Source organism: Pristiophorus japonicus, chromosome 1 (genome assembly GCF_044704955.1).
Source record: "Pristiophorus japonicus isolate sPriJap1 chromosome 1, sPriJap1.hap1, whole genome shotgun sequence".
Lineage (NCBI taxonomy): Eukaryota > Metazoa > Chordata > Chondrichthyes > Pristiophoridae > Pristiophorus > Pristiophorus japonicus.
This window is the reverse complement of record NC_091977.1, coordinates 291,980,458-291,995,324: the sequence shown is the minus strand read 5'-3', so window position 1 is coordinate 291,995,324 and position 14,867 is coordinate 291,980,458. Positions and strand designations below refer to the sequence as shown.

At 42.7% G+C, this 14,867-nt stretch overlaps 1 protein-coding gene across 1 annotated transcript in view; it reads right to left on the bottom strand.

Annotated features, from left to right (window-relative positions):
• Positions 1–287: 287 nt before the first annotated feature.
• The window catches only part of rttn (rotatin), a 422,229-nt gene continuing 407,649 nt past the window's right edge, over positions 288–14,867 (bottom strand). The window contains exons 52-54 of the mRNA XM_070888469.1: positions 9,430–9,523; positions 9,276–9,336; positions 288–559 (exon numbers count right to left, since the gene is read on the bottom strand). Of these exons, the coding sequence (XP_070744570.1) occupies positions 455–559; positions 9,276–9,336; positions 9,430–9,523 (260 nt within the window). The 3' untranslated portion in view covers positions 288–454. The remainder of the gene's footprint in view (positions 560–9,275; positions 9,337–9,429; positions 9,524–14,867) is intronic.

Below are 14,867 nucleotides of genomic sequence, written 5' to 3'. Positions count from 1 at the left end.
AAATTCCTACAATGCCTGCAGCCAAGTTTTGAATTATATCTGAAATTCTTTCGTTCTCAAACAGTTTCTCAGAAAGTTTTTTTTTCATCATGTGTATTGCCAAGTTAATATTTCCTGTAAATTCTCAGTTGTCAAGTATACAAATATACAAATAATGTTGTTGCCACCAAAACATTATTACATTTATTAGTTAAAAATGGTTATATGGCACTTATAAAATGAAACATTTTTCAAAGTTGAAAGAAGGAAATCAAATTACTTTTTGCTCCATCCTGTTCTAGGATTACAAGAATGTTCACTGTTTAGTTTTGAGATGGAATGAATCTGACAGTCATCTTGTTAGTGAAGAAAATGAACACAAAACCATGGGAGCAGTTCATGGTGATGAAGATCAGTCCGAGATCTACTAGTGACGTTCACGATGGGTCCTTGGTCAGCTTATCTGCGTTAGATCCTACAAGTTAGCATAAATAGCTTCATCCTGATACTCCGTCATCCTGGAATTCGCTCGGTCATAGACATCAGAAACTGAGTAGCTGTTTTGATTGGCTCTTCTTTGCTGTTTATAAAGAGTGCTATTAGAATTGTGTTGCAGACAACGACAATCCTTAAACATTAGCTGAACTTTGTTTCTTATTAATGAATAAATAAACTCAATAAAGGGTTGATGCCCATTGAAAGGAACACCAGCAAGATTGAAAATACAGGCAGAGAAGACAAGGCAAATCAAAAAGTAGCGGTGAGAGTTTGTTAAGTTTGGATTGCAATCCTATCACTGTTTTTCTGAGAGGAGAATTTATTCCTGTAATAATGACAAAAAAAATCTGTGGGGTAATTTGTTAAGACAATCTGTCAGCATTTTGTCCAAGCAGTTCAAGGAATAACTGGATGAGTAGATAATTGGTTGTGTATTAATTACCTCTGGTGTCAAGGATCTATCCTTGGCCCCCTCCTATTTCTCATTTACATGTTTCCCCTTGGCGACATCGTTTGAAAACATAGCATCAGTTTTTACATGTACGCTGATGACACCCAGCTCGACCTCACCACCACTTCTCTCAACCCCTCCGCGGCCTCTAAATTGTCAGACTGCTTGTCGGACAACCAGTTCTGGATGAGCAGGAATGTTCTCCAATTGAATATTGGGAAAACCGAAGCCATTGTGTCCAGTCCCCACCACAAACTCTGTACCCTTGCCACGGACTCCAACCCTCTCCTTAACTTCTGTCCGAGTCTAAACCAGATTGTTTGCAACCTTGGTGTCATATTTGATCCTGAAATTAGCTTTCAACCACATATCCACTGCATAACTAAGACCACCTATTTCCACCTCTGGAACATTGCACATTTCCATCCTTGCCTCAGCTCATCTGATGCTGAAGCCCTCATTCATGCCTTTGTTACCTTTAGATTTGACTATTTCAACGCACTCCTGGTTGGCCTCCTATATTCTACCCTACGTTAACTAGAGCTAATCCAAAACTCGGCTGCCCATGTCCTAACTTGCACCAAGTCCCACTCACCCATCACCCTCGTGCTCGCTGACCTATATTGGCTCCCGGTTAAGCAACGCCTTGATTTCAAAATTCTTATCCTTATTTTCAAATCCCTCCATGGCCTCGCCCCTCCCTATCTCTGTAATCTCCTCCAGCCCCACAACCCCCCGAGATGTCTGCGCTCCTCTAATTCTGCCCTATTGAGCATCCTGATTATAATCGCTCAACCATTGGTGGCCGTGCTTCTGTTGCCTAGGCCCCAAGCTCTGGAACTCCCTGCCAAAACCTCTCCGCCTTTCTACCTCTCTTTCCTCCTTCAAGACGCTCCTTAAAACATGCCTCTATGATTAAGCTTTTGGTTACCTGTGCTAATTTCTACTTCTGCAGCTTGATGTACAATTTTTAAAAATTTCATAACAGTGCTGTGAAGTGCCTTGGGACGTTTTACTATGTTAAAAGCGCTATATAAATACAAACTGCTGTTGTTGATGTCACTATGTCATCATCGCAACCAAGCCCAATTCTATCCTCTCAATGTCCACACATGTACAATGCCGGGAGCCATTTCTGGAAAACAATTAGTGCTGAGAAGCCTGGATGATTTTATTCCCCTACCTTACTGAGATCAAAAATTGTACATTTCTACCAGCAACCCAACTAACGCAGCACAGGTCAGGGTACGGATATAGAACTGTCCCGGCTTAACCAGCTGAACTATCAGGAGAGCCGTGCTCCATGACTTTGAGAAAGATGCTCACAAAATGAAAGGACTGGCCACTGTTGCTATTGTTTATTATATACATTAAACAATCACTGTCTTTTATCAGATAATGTCTGACCCTTTAACTAAATTACCTCCTCATTATCTTTCGCAAGTCACATTCAAGATCACATTCAAGAACAAATTAACCGGAAAAAAGTTTCTTTAAAAAAAAAATAATGACTGGTTTGTGCTCATTCAAGGCACACATTAAACATTCCAAAATCGATTCCAGGATGAGCTACTAAAAGCAGAGTGAAATCCTTCTACTCAACAGTGTGCTCTACTCCAACCTTACAAGGAGCCTCGCTCTAGTGAGACTCTTTCCATTCCTGGTATCTGTGTGGGCTGTCTGAGTCATAGGGACAATCGAGGACTGTACTTTCATCCAGTTCCTAATGGAACCAAACACGAGTGACAACAAAACCAGGAAAACTGATATTTTTTTGCTCAGATTAACAACCAGAGAAAAATATAGCCAATAGTAACACATAAAAGTATGCAACCAGAAAACGTCATTTAGTCAAGTCTATTTAATCCTTAGGAAGAAAGTTCTCAAAGGAAAATAGACTGAAACCCCAGAATACCCACTAAACTATTCACCTTAATCATCGTTGATCACTTTTCATGGCACAACAAGATTGTTTTTTCATGGAACGCATGTTCTGCTCTGTCTAATCTTACCATGTCCTTTAATCGTGTTCCAAACCAGTTATCTATCTGGCTCATTCTTAAAGAAGCTAATCAGTTAATCAACATAGCAACTGTTACCTTAGCTGGGAGTTTGTTTTATATGTCAGCTACACAATGGGTAAAAAATTCCTCGTGCTTGGTTATGCCGGGATCATGCCCAATATTGTCCTCTAGTGCTGAGCCCACCAGAGTTCGCGGGGTCATTGGGAGGGCATCTCATTAGCACGAGCCAGGGTGGCGCAAGTGCCAATTCAAAAGCGTCTCTGACGCCCACTTGCCTATACCTGCCAAAAACTTAAGGGCCCACCCTTTGGGAGTTTTGCTCAGGCACTCCTCCTCCACCAGCCATGGTCCTATTAACCCCACTACCTGGACCCTGCCGGTGGTGTTCACATACACCCCTGTGGAGGTTGGTACACCTCCACGCACTCAGCACACCAGCCAACACTGCCACATCAGGTCACATTCATCCCAGAGTGGGAACTCCTGGTTTAGAAACATAGAAAATAGGTGCAGGAGTAGGCCATTCAGCCCTTCGAGCCTGCACCACCATTCAATATGATCATGGCGGATCATACAACTTTAGTACCCCATTCCTGCTTTCTCTCCATACCCTTTGATCCCTTTAGCCGTAAGGGTCACATCTAACTCCCTTTTGAATATATCTAACGAACTGGCCTCAACAACGTTCTATGGTAGAGAATTCCACAGGTTCATAATTCTCTGAGTGAAGAAGTAACTCTTCATCTCGGTCCTAAATGACTTACCCCTTAGCCTTAGACTGTGACCCCTGGTTCTAGACTTCCCCAACATGGGGAACATTCTTCCTGCATCTAACCTGTCCAATCCTGTCAGAATTTTATATGTTTCTATGAGATCCCCTCTCATTCTTCTAAATTCCACTGAATATAAGCCTAGTCAATCCAGTTTTTCTTCATATGACAGTCCTGCCATCCCGAGAATCAGTCTGGTGAACCTTCGCTGCACTCCCTCAATACCAAGAGTGTCCTTCCTCAATTTAGGAGACCAAATCTGAACACAATATTCAAGGAGTGGCCTCACCAAGGCCCTGTACAACTGCAGTAAGACCTCCCTGCTCCGATACTCAAATCCTCTCGCTATGAAGGCCAACATGCCATTTGCCTTCTTCACCGCCTGCTGTACCTGCTTGCCAACTTTCAATGTACCATGACACCCAGGTCTCGTTGCATCTCCCCCTTTTCCTAATCTGTCACCATTCAGATAATATTCTGCCTTCCTGTTTTTGTCACCAAAGTGGATAACCTCACATTTATCCAAATTATACTGAATCTGCCATGCATTTGCCCACTCACCTAACCTGTCCAAGTCACCCTGCAGCCTCTTAGCATCCTCCTCACAGCTCACACTGCCACCCAGCTTAGTGTCATCTGCAAACTTGGAGATATTACATTCAATTCCTTCATCTAAATCATTAATATATATTGTAAATAGCTGGGTCCCAGCACTGAACCTTGTGGTACCCCACTAGTCACTGCCAGCCATTCTGAAAAGGACCCATTTATTCCTACACTTTACTTCCCGTCTGCCAAACAGTTCTCTATCCATGTCAAGACTTTATCCCCAATACCATGTGCTTTAATTTTGCACACTAATCTCTTGTGTGGGACCTTGTCAAAAGTCTTTTGAAAGTCCAAATACACCACATCCACTGGTTCTCCCCCTTGTCCACTCTACTAGTTACATCCTCAAAAAATGCTTGAAGATTTGTCAAGCAAGATTTCCCTTTCATAAATCCATGCTGACTTGGACCGATCCTGTCACTGCTTTCCAAATGTGGTGCTATTATATCTTTAATAATTGATTCCAATATTTTCCCCACTACCGATGTCAGGCTATAATTCCCTGTTTTCTCTCTCCTTTTTTAAAAAGTGGGGTTACATTAGTTACCCTCCAATCCATAGGAACTGATCCAGAGTCTGTAGAATGTTGGAAAATGACCACCAATGCATCCATTCGAGGGCCACTTCCTTACTATCAGGCCCTGGGGATTTATCGGCCTTCAATCTCATCAATTTCCCGAACACAATTTCTTGACTAATAAGGATTTCCTTCAGTTCCTCTTAGATGCTAGACCCTCGGTCCCCTAGTATTTCCAAAAGGTTATCTGGATCTTCCTTCATGAAGACAGAACCAAAGTATTTGTTCAATTGGTCTGCCATTTCTTTGTTCCCCATTATAAATTCACCTGATTCTGACTGCAAGGGACCTACATTTGTCTTCACTAATCTTTTTCTCTTAACTTATCCATAGAAGCTTTTGCAGTCAGTTTTTATGTTCCCTGCAAGCTTCCTCTCATACTCTATTTTCCCCCTCCTAATTAAACCCTTTGTCCTCCTCTGATGAATTCTAAATTTCTCCCAGTCCTTAGATTTGCTGCTTTTTCTGGCCAATTTATATGCTTCTTCCTTAGATATAACACTATCCCGAATTTCCCTTGTTAGCCACGGTTGAGCCACTTTCCCCGTTTTATTTTTATGCCAGGCAGGGATGTACAATTGTTGAAGTTCATCCATGTGATTCTAAAATTTCTGCCATTGCCTATCCACCGTCAACCCTTTAAGTATCATTCGCCAGTCAATCCTAGCCAATTCACGTCTCATACCATCGAAGTTACCTTTCTTTAAGTTCAGGACCCTAGTCTCCCTAGGGTGTCCCTTGCCCCAGCTTTAACCCCTGACTATCATTTGGCTTATAAGGGATGGACAGAAGTTCAGCCCTTTACAACAGGACGAGGAAAATCCTGGAAATTGTAGAAATCGGCACATCCGAGTCGTTGCTGTTTTCCGGGGGGGATCACCAGAGTTACACTAAGAGATCGGTGGAACCCCTGTTGAATTTTGGCTCCTAGGGAGGAATTTTAACCCCCAAAAATGGGTGGGTTGGGGTCAGGTGGAAGGTTAAAGAGCTAGAAATCTGAATCCCTACCCCAACCCGGCGCCAACCCACCCACTTCTGGATTTACGGAAACAGGATGGGGGACAGGCAGCCAATCCGCTGCCAGGAGGCAGGTTTGCACTTTAAATATTATAATGAAGCTGTGTGACTCATGGTGATCCACCATTTTAAATTTAACTGTGGGCAGACGGGTTTCCCAGGTCTCAGGAAACCCGCTAGTTAAAGGGAAGCGAAGATTTCTGGATCCAGGAGGTAAGTGCTTTTCCACTTACGTGCTGGATCCAGAGTTACCACTTTGCCAACCTCCCGCGATCGGACACCCCCAGCTTTCCAACACCTCCCTCCCTAACCTCAGATTTCTCCCCCCTCCCCCCCCTCCCCCCCCTCCTCTCTGCGACCTGGTGCCACAGGCCCACTCGCCCAATAGCCAGACAGCCTCTCCACTTGGCTGGCTGTGGGCAGGTAACAGAGATTCAAAATATTAATTTCGGCAGGGCCTGAGGGAAACCCGTTCTCCTGGGTTTCACAGTACGCCCCCCTTTCCCCCCATTCCCTATCCACTTCCAAATCAAAATTCCAGTCCTAATCTTTAATCTTTCATGTAGCTCATCTAATTCTGTGCTTGTGTTCCTAGTTTTGCATTCACAGCTCAAGTTTTCTGTGCCTCTCTGCATTTAAAAACATGCATCATGTTTAATCTTAATCATCATTAGAACATAAGAATTCAGAGCAGGTGTAGGCCATTTTTCCCCTCAAGCCAGCTCCACCATTCAATAAGATCATGATCTGATCCTGGCCTCAACTCGACTTTCCTCAACTCCTCGTTCCTGCACTATCCCCATATCCCTTGATTGCCTGAATATCCAAAAATCTATCGATCTCTGTTTTAAATATACTCAACGACTGAGCTTCCACAGCCGTCTGGGGGAGAGAATTCCAAAGATTCATCACCCTCTGAGTGAAGAAATTTCTCTTCATCTCAGTCCTAAATGGCCAGCCCCTTATTCAGGGACTGTGACCCCTGGTTCTAGACTACCCAGCCAGGGGAAACATCCTCCCTGCATCTACCCTGTCAAGCCCTCTAAGGATGTTGTATGTTTCAATGAGATCACCTCTCATTCTTCTAAACTCCAGAGAATATAGGCCTAGTCTACTCAAACTCTCCTCATAGGACAATCCCCCCATCCCAGGAATCAGTCTGGTGAACCTTTGTTTCACTCCCTCTATGGCAAGTATATCCTTCCTTAGGTAAGGAGACCAAAACTGTCCACACTACTCCAGGTGTGGTCTCAGCAGGGCCCTATATAATTGCAGTAAGACATCGTTACTCTTGTACCCAAATCCTCATAATAAAGATCAACATATCATTTGCTTTCACTTCTATAATTAAAAAAATAGGGAGGTAGTGCCTGACAGGCTAATGGGACTCAAGGTAGACAAGTCCCCTGGTCCTGATGAAATGCATCCCAGGGTATTAAAAGAGATGGCGGAAGTTACAGCAGATGCATTGGTTATAATCTACCAAAATTCTCTGGACTCTGGGGAGGTACCAGTGGATTGGAAAGCAGCTAATGTAACGCCTCTGTTTAAAAAAGGGGGCAGACAAAAGGCAGGTAACTACAGGCCAGTTAGTTTAACATCTGTAGTGGGGAAAATGCTTGAAGCTATCATTAAGGAAGAAACAGCGGGACATCTAGATAGGAATAGTGCAATCAAGCAGACGCAACATGGATTCATGAAGGGGAAATCATGTTTAACTAATTTACTGGAATTCTTTGAAGATATAACGAGCATGGTGGATAGAGGTGTACCGATGGATGTGGTGTATTTAGATTTCCAAAAGACATTCGATAAGATGCCACACAAAAGGTTACTGCAGAAGATAAAGGTACGCGGAGTCAGAGGAAATGTATTAGCATGGATAGAGAATTGGCTGGCTGACAGAAAGCAGAGAGTTGGGATAAATGGGTCCTTTTCAGGTTGGAAATCGGTGGTTAGTGGTGTGCCACAGGGATCGGTGCTGGGACCACAACTGTTTACAATATACACAGATGACCTGGAAGAGGGGACGGAGTGTAGTGCAACAAAATGTGCAGATGACACAAAGATTAGTGGGGAAGCGGGTTGTGAAGAGGACAGAGAGGCTGCAAAGAGATTTAGATAGGTTAAGCGAATGGGCTAAGGTTTGGCAGATGGAATACAATGTCGGAAAATGTGAGGTCATCCACCTTGGGAAAAAAAAACAGTAAAAGGGAATATTATTTGAATGGGGAGAAATTACAACATGCTGTGGTGCAGAGGGACCTGGGGGTCCTTGTGCATGAATCCCAAAAAGTTAGTTTGCAGGTACAGCAGGTAATCAGGAAGGCGAATGGAATGTTGGCCTTCATTGCAAGAGGGATGGAGTACAAAAGCAGGGAGGTCCTGCTGCAACTGTACAGGGTATTGGTGAGGCCGCACCTGGAGTACTGCATGCAGTTTTGGTCACCTTACTTAAGGAAGGATATATTAGCTTTGGAGGGGGTACAGAGACAATTCACTAGGTTGATTCCGGAGATGGGGGGGGGGGTTACCTTATGATGATAGATTGAGTAGATTGGGTCTTTACTCGTTGGAGTTCAGAAGGATGAGGGGTGATCTTATAGAAACATTTAAAATAATGAAAGGGATAGACAAGATAGAGGCAGAGAAGTTGTTTCCACTGGTCGGGGAGACTTGAACTAGGGGGCACAGCCTCAAAATACGGGGGAGCCAATTTAAAACCGAGTTGAGAAGGAATTTCTTCTCCCAGAGGTTTGAGAATCTCTGGAATTCTCTGCCCAAGGAAGCAGTTGAGGCTAGCTCATTGAACGTATTCAAATCACAGATAGATAAATTTTTAACCAATAAGGGAATTAAGGGGTATGGGGAGCGGGCGGGTAAGTGGAGCTGAGTCCACGGCCAGATCAGCCATGATCTTTTTGAATGGCGGAGCAGGCTCGAGGGGCTAGATGGCCTACTCCTGTTCCTAATTCTTATGTTCTTATATTCTTATTTAGCATTGGGGACTAGACTGAGACTCCTTAATTTAATTGAAGATCCTTAAAAACAGTGTGGAGAAGAAACATTAATCCCATCAATCTATATTGGATTTCAACCCAGGACTTAACAGTGAAAAAATAATATCTTAATCCATTCTCCATTGATGGGTGCGGCATAAAAGGCTGGATTGGAAGAGAAGGGGAGCAGATTGGAGCCTCTGCCAATAGTTGAGTGATTTGTCATCTTTTAATCATCAAGGGACTGGGCACAATAACTGCTACTTCTAAGTTGATGTGGCCCATCGTTAGATTCGCATTGAAAGCCAATTCATTTAATAAACATGGTAACTGCAACAAAGATTGTCTTACATGATTTCTTTCAGTGGTACTCTTTTTTAACTGTTTTTTGATCCTTTTCTGCTTCTTTCTCCTGAGGAAAAGAATAATGAACGTTGTGACACCGATTATTCATTTCACGAATCTGTTTACGATGCACAATTTATGTACTTCACAGAATACATACCTCCTCACACATATTATGGAAACAACACTAGTTACCAACACAAGGGTTCCCAAAGCAACCGCACCAATAATCAGAAATATTGTTAAGTCTGTAACTGAACAAGAAAAAAAACATTAGCACATAAAACTTTGGGGCTTTTTAACCATAAAAGAGTAACTGCTCACTGGCTTTGGTTGTCCGCCTCCTTCAGCGACAATCAAATCGTCATAGTTCAGAAGCGATTGCACAAATGGTCTTGTGGCAGAGCACATTGATGTACCAATGGGTCATATCACAGAGGGTTATGCAGAGATCAGGATCCCTGAACTTCACTTTGGATAGGGCTGTGCTACACTGTTCTGGGTGCAAAGATTTACCAATGGTTCAGGTGCATAATTAATGTGCAAATAGCCTAAGAATTCACATAAACAAATATAAAGGTCTTCCCAAGCTTTGCCCTTCAGAACAATAGATGCATAACACTCTCTTAGAATCATCTCCATTCCTTCCATTGCAATGGTTTAGTCTTTTTTTCCTTATAAAGGTGGACTTTGCTTACTTGCTGACCGCAACAGGAGTCAGCTATAGGTTTTATTTAAACCATTTTCTAAAATGATTTAAAAATCAGTGCACACTGATTTGAGTAGCTTCAGACAGTATTTTTGCAAGGGGGGGAAAATCAATGACGGCGTATTTCCCAGATATCACATTCGCACTGTGGAGTCACCCTTGCACGGATCATGGATCGGAGAATCTGGGGTGGGGGTGGGTGGTGATCATAGTATATAGTCCTATCTCTAACGCACACTCCACAATGGGAGTGCAGAATTGCCCCATCTATTTTGTTTCCTTGTACAAGCCTGGCTGGATCATGGTGGTCTTCCTGCATCCAAGATAGCGGGCAGGGGATGTGCTCCAACACCTCCATCGATGTCACTCTTCAGCTAACCATTCAGAGGCAATCAACATTGGCAGAAAAATGATTTGCCTTCCAGCTTTCCCTGCACTGCGGTAGATGTCTCTTCTCTCCACTAAAATTGGGAACCTAACAGAGTGTGGGGAAGTGGAACTGGAAAGTCTTTCCATTTTGTGACACCTGTTACTGAGGCGCCATCAAGGCTGAAACAGCTAAGTGCATTATTTTTCCAGGCTGATAACTGCTGACCATGAGGCAAAATGCAGTCAACGCAAGACATGATTAATAATATACAATGGAGGGAACGTATAACACTTTCTTTAAGGCGAGGTCTAAATCTCAGCCATGCTGCTGAGGGAGACGTTGAGCGGAGACCACACAAAGATGCACCCATATTATATGATCAGGAAACTGTTAAAATAATGTGAATATTTCCAAGTACAGAACTGCTATTTCTATCTATAAGATACTGAAGTAACTTATTTCAGTTGCGGGCTTGGAAACAATGAGACATGATATGACTTCAGGTCCATCTACTGTCCTGCAGAAGGTTGTCACAATGCTTAAAGGGATTATGGATCTTGACCAAGAGCGTGAAGCAATCTTGCAAATAATTTAGGTGGACACCAAATAGCTTTATCTTACAAATTCAACCCTTTATGTTTGGTTTTAGCTAGTTAGCTTAAGTTGTCACTAAGTTCAAAGCCTTTCTGGATCACATTAAGAAAAAACAGGCAACCAAAATAACATTTGAAGATTCCCAGGTTAATTCAATTCCACTCTCTGTGTTAGCTGTCGTTGATATGGTTGCAATAGCTAATTTCAAAATGCCTCATAATAAACACCAAAATAGTGACAATTTATGGGCAGGAAGACTACACGCAAGCTATCTTCAGAGTTGGAATTAGCAGAGGAAGCCTCATTTATATATGAGAGCAAAAAAATGGCATGATATCTATTTCCCACTTATACATTCTTCCCACTTATCAATAGAGACATGTCCAAATAAACTAGAATCACAATGCAAAATCTAACTATCGTAGATGACACAGTTTGTACATAGGTTGTTAGCTGTAAATGAGCCAAACTGGAGAAACATTGGGTGATTATGGTTAAATATTACGTAGCTTCAGTAATAGCAACAACTTGCATCATTTATACAGCACCTGTAATGTAAGAGGTGTCCCAAGATACTTCATCGAGGCAAAAACAGATGATGAGTAGTAGTAGGGAAATTAGGGGAGGTGACCAAAGGCATAACTAAAAGGCAGGGATTGAAAATGCTTTTGAAGTGGGAAGAGAGGTAGCAGGGCTGAGAAGCTGAAGGCTCTGTCACCAAAGGTGGAACAGAGGGAGGTAGAGATGCAAAGGGCACTAGAGTCTGAAGAGTGGATGCCACATGCTGATATACATAGGGCTGGAGGGCTGGGGGAGGTTCGAGGTAAGGATAAGTAGCCCGTGGAGGGATTTGCAAACAAGGACTTGGATATTGAATACAAGTTGGGGGATGGGGAGGAAATGGAGGTTGTCAAGGACAGAGGTGATACTTAGTGCAGAAAAGCATGTAGGCAGCAGGGTTCCTGACATGTTACGTAGACACTGGGAGGCAGATATGGAGAACATTAGAGAAGTAAAGAATGGAGGAGACAAAGGTGCGGATGAGGGCTTTAGCAATGGCAATAACAGTGAAGTAAGGGCAAAGGCGGCCACTGTTGCAACGGTAGAAAAAAGACAGTTTAGGAGATACAACTTGAAGCTCAGCTCAAAAATCAAACAGAACACTGAGATTGTGCACCATCAAGATCAGATCAAGAGGATGGAATCAGGGATTAAGGTGCATTGTTTTCGGTGGGGAGCCAATCAGAATGGCTTAGGTCTTGTCACTATTAATTTCGAGAACATCCTGACTTATTCAAAACTTTGACGCTCTCAAACAGCACATTGATAGTCATGGAGTTAAGAGTGCTGGAGATGAGGGGGCTGAGGGGCAATGTATAGACAAAGAATAGGAGGGCTCCAGGGATTGAAACTTGGGCAATCCTGAGGTGACTGTTCACAGGTGGGAGAAGAAGCCATTGCAGGACATGTGCTGGCTATTTTGGAAGAAATAGGATTGTAACCAAGAAAGAGAATTGTCACAGAGGTAAATGATGGAGGAGTGTGAAGTGGTTGGCCGTGTTGAACACTGTGTCAAGGTTGAGGAGATTAAGGAGAGATAATGCATAAGAGTTACAGTCATAGAGAATGTCATCAGTGACTTTGACTAAGCAATGTCAGTCCTGCTGACGTTAAAGAAACTGGACTAAACAGATGCAAACAGGGGATGATGGAACAGGAAGAGGGTGGTTTGCAAATGCATGGTGTCAACACATTCTTGGACTTTTAAGATGGTAAGGAGGTTTGAGGTTCGGTGTTAGTTGGAAAGGACAGAAGGATTGAGACTGAGATTTTTGAGGAGGGGAGTGATGATGATGATGGAAATTTTGAAGGGCTGAGCAACAGTGGAATAGGAGTAGTTAACAATGTCAGCAAGCTTTGGGCCCAGAAAAGATAGATTTGTGGTCAGGAATTGGGTTGGGAGAGGTTCAAGGGTGTAGAAAAGGAAGATGAGCCTGCAGAAGGAGAGGAGATGGGGTGGGGAGAAACTGTGGAGTGATCTGCAGTCAGGCCTTGTTTAAGGGGAGGGCTGGAGGGAGGGTCAGGGGGTGAGGAGGAGGAGGAGGAGACCGAGGCACTGATTCCTACTGGTAAAGTTGCAAGTCAGATCAGATGACCAGAGAAGCTCTGTCTTGAGTTGAATAAGAGATTCCTGCTCATATTTTGAACACGACTCACAATATAGACTGAAATCATTCTCATTTCCAGTTTGGTTTCGTAGTGGCTCTACAGGATTAATTTTCTCCTTCCTCAGGGTTAACCCTTAACCTACATCCAGTTAGGAACTTCCCTCCATCCTGTCAGTGCTCTGCCAGGAGGGACATAACAGCCTGTGCCGTCTTCAGCCAGACTTGTCAATTCACTGAGGATACTGAATTCACCGCTTCAAACAGAACCCTTGTGGCCCAGAATTTCCTGGCGTGACACGCAAGTCACATTTGAAATATGAGCAGGAACCTCTAGTTCAACACAAGGCACAGTGCTCCTTTGGTCGTCTGACCCCACTAGCAACTTTACCACTAGGAATCAGCTTTGAACAGATCCCATACCAAGTGCGAGAAGCTCACAGCATCCAAAGGAACGTAAAAACCATGTAAAACAAGCAGGAATCACGATAAACAATCAGGGTCCAAGGAAAGCACTGACCCTACATAATAGTCCTTCTTTAAGTTAAAGTTTGAAACCATCAAACCATCATTCACGCACATTAGGCACAGCGTGTTTACGAAAATACAAATGTGGAAGTGTTTCGATTTTTAATACAAACCATTCTGATGTTGTAAAGATGCATTCAAAGATATAGAAAATAAACTGTAGGTTTCAGTGAAAAGATTTTTTTTTAATTGCTTACGAAAAATCACAATAAAACACTAGAAATATGATTTTGATTTTAGGTGTAAATTTAGGAAAGTTACAGAATTGTCATCAATTCAGAAAATGCATGTAAGTTGTCATTTTGCTTGTTAAATAGGATAGCAGAGGGTTTCGGCAGAGGTTTCACAGAATCGCCGTACAAGATCGAGGAAATTCGAGTGCAACATAAAAATGGGCATAAGCCCAAATTTCCTCAGTTTTCTGCATCGAAAGTCAGCATTTTGCCTTGCTTAAGCCACTATTTCAGCGCAAGTTTGAGAATTTCCTCGGGGGTTCTATAAATTAGCATTGAAGTGATGGCGGCTGATCGGAACAACTCCTGAGGAAATTACCGGCAATTCTGTCAGCAGCATCACTATTCTGCTTAATGAGGTCCAGCATATTCATGTAGTAATCTGCCTAAAGTGGTGCAAATATTTCAGGTGTTTGCTAATGACTGGTCAAAACATAGCAACTATTTTGCCTCGGGCACTGTTTATATTGGCGGAGTCCTCTTCATTAATTTAGACTTGCCTAATAAGAGTTTAACTTAAGCAAGATAGGAATGATTAATTGAGGTTTCTGCAGCAGTAATCAAAAGCAAGAAAATGTCTGCATGGCAGTTTGTCCATTCGAGATTGCTAGTTGCAGAATCAAAATGGAATGATTGAAATGTAAAGTATGTTTTTTGCTTTAAGTGAGCAGCACTGTAGTTAGTATTTAATGTCTGGTTAGTTGTTACATGCACCAACTATTTGGTTTATAGTGCACAAGCTATATGCTATTCTTGTGTGATGCTGTGAATTATAGAGCTTCACATAGAATGATGATTTTGTAGAGGTTATCTACTGTTATTTATTGGCTCCCTTACATAACTTGATGAGGGAACGGTAGCATAGTGGTTATGTTACTGGACTAGTAATCCAGAGTCCTGAACTAATGGTCGGGATAGCTGGGGGAATTTAAATTCAGTTGATTAAATTAATCTGGAACAAAAGTCAGTATCAGTAGTGGTGACCAAATTGTTGTAAAA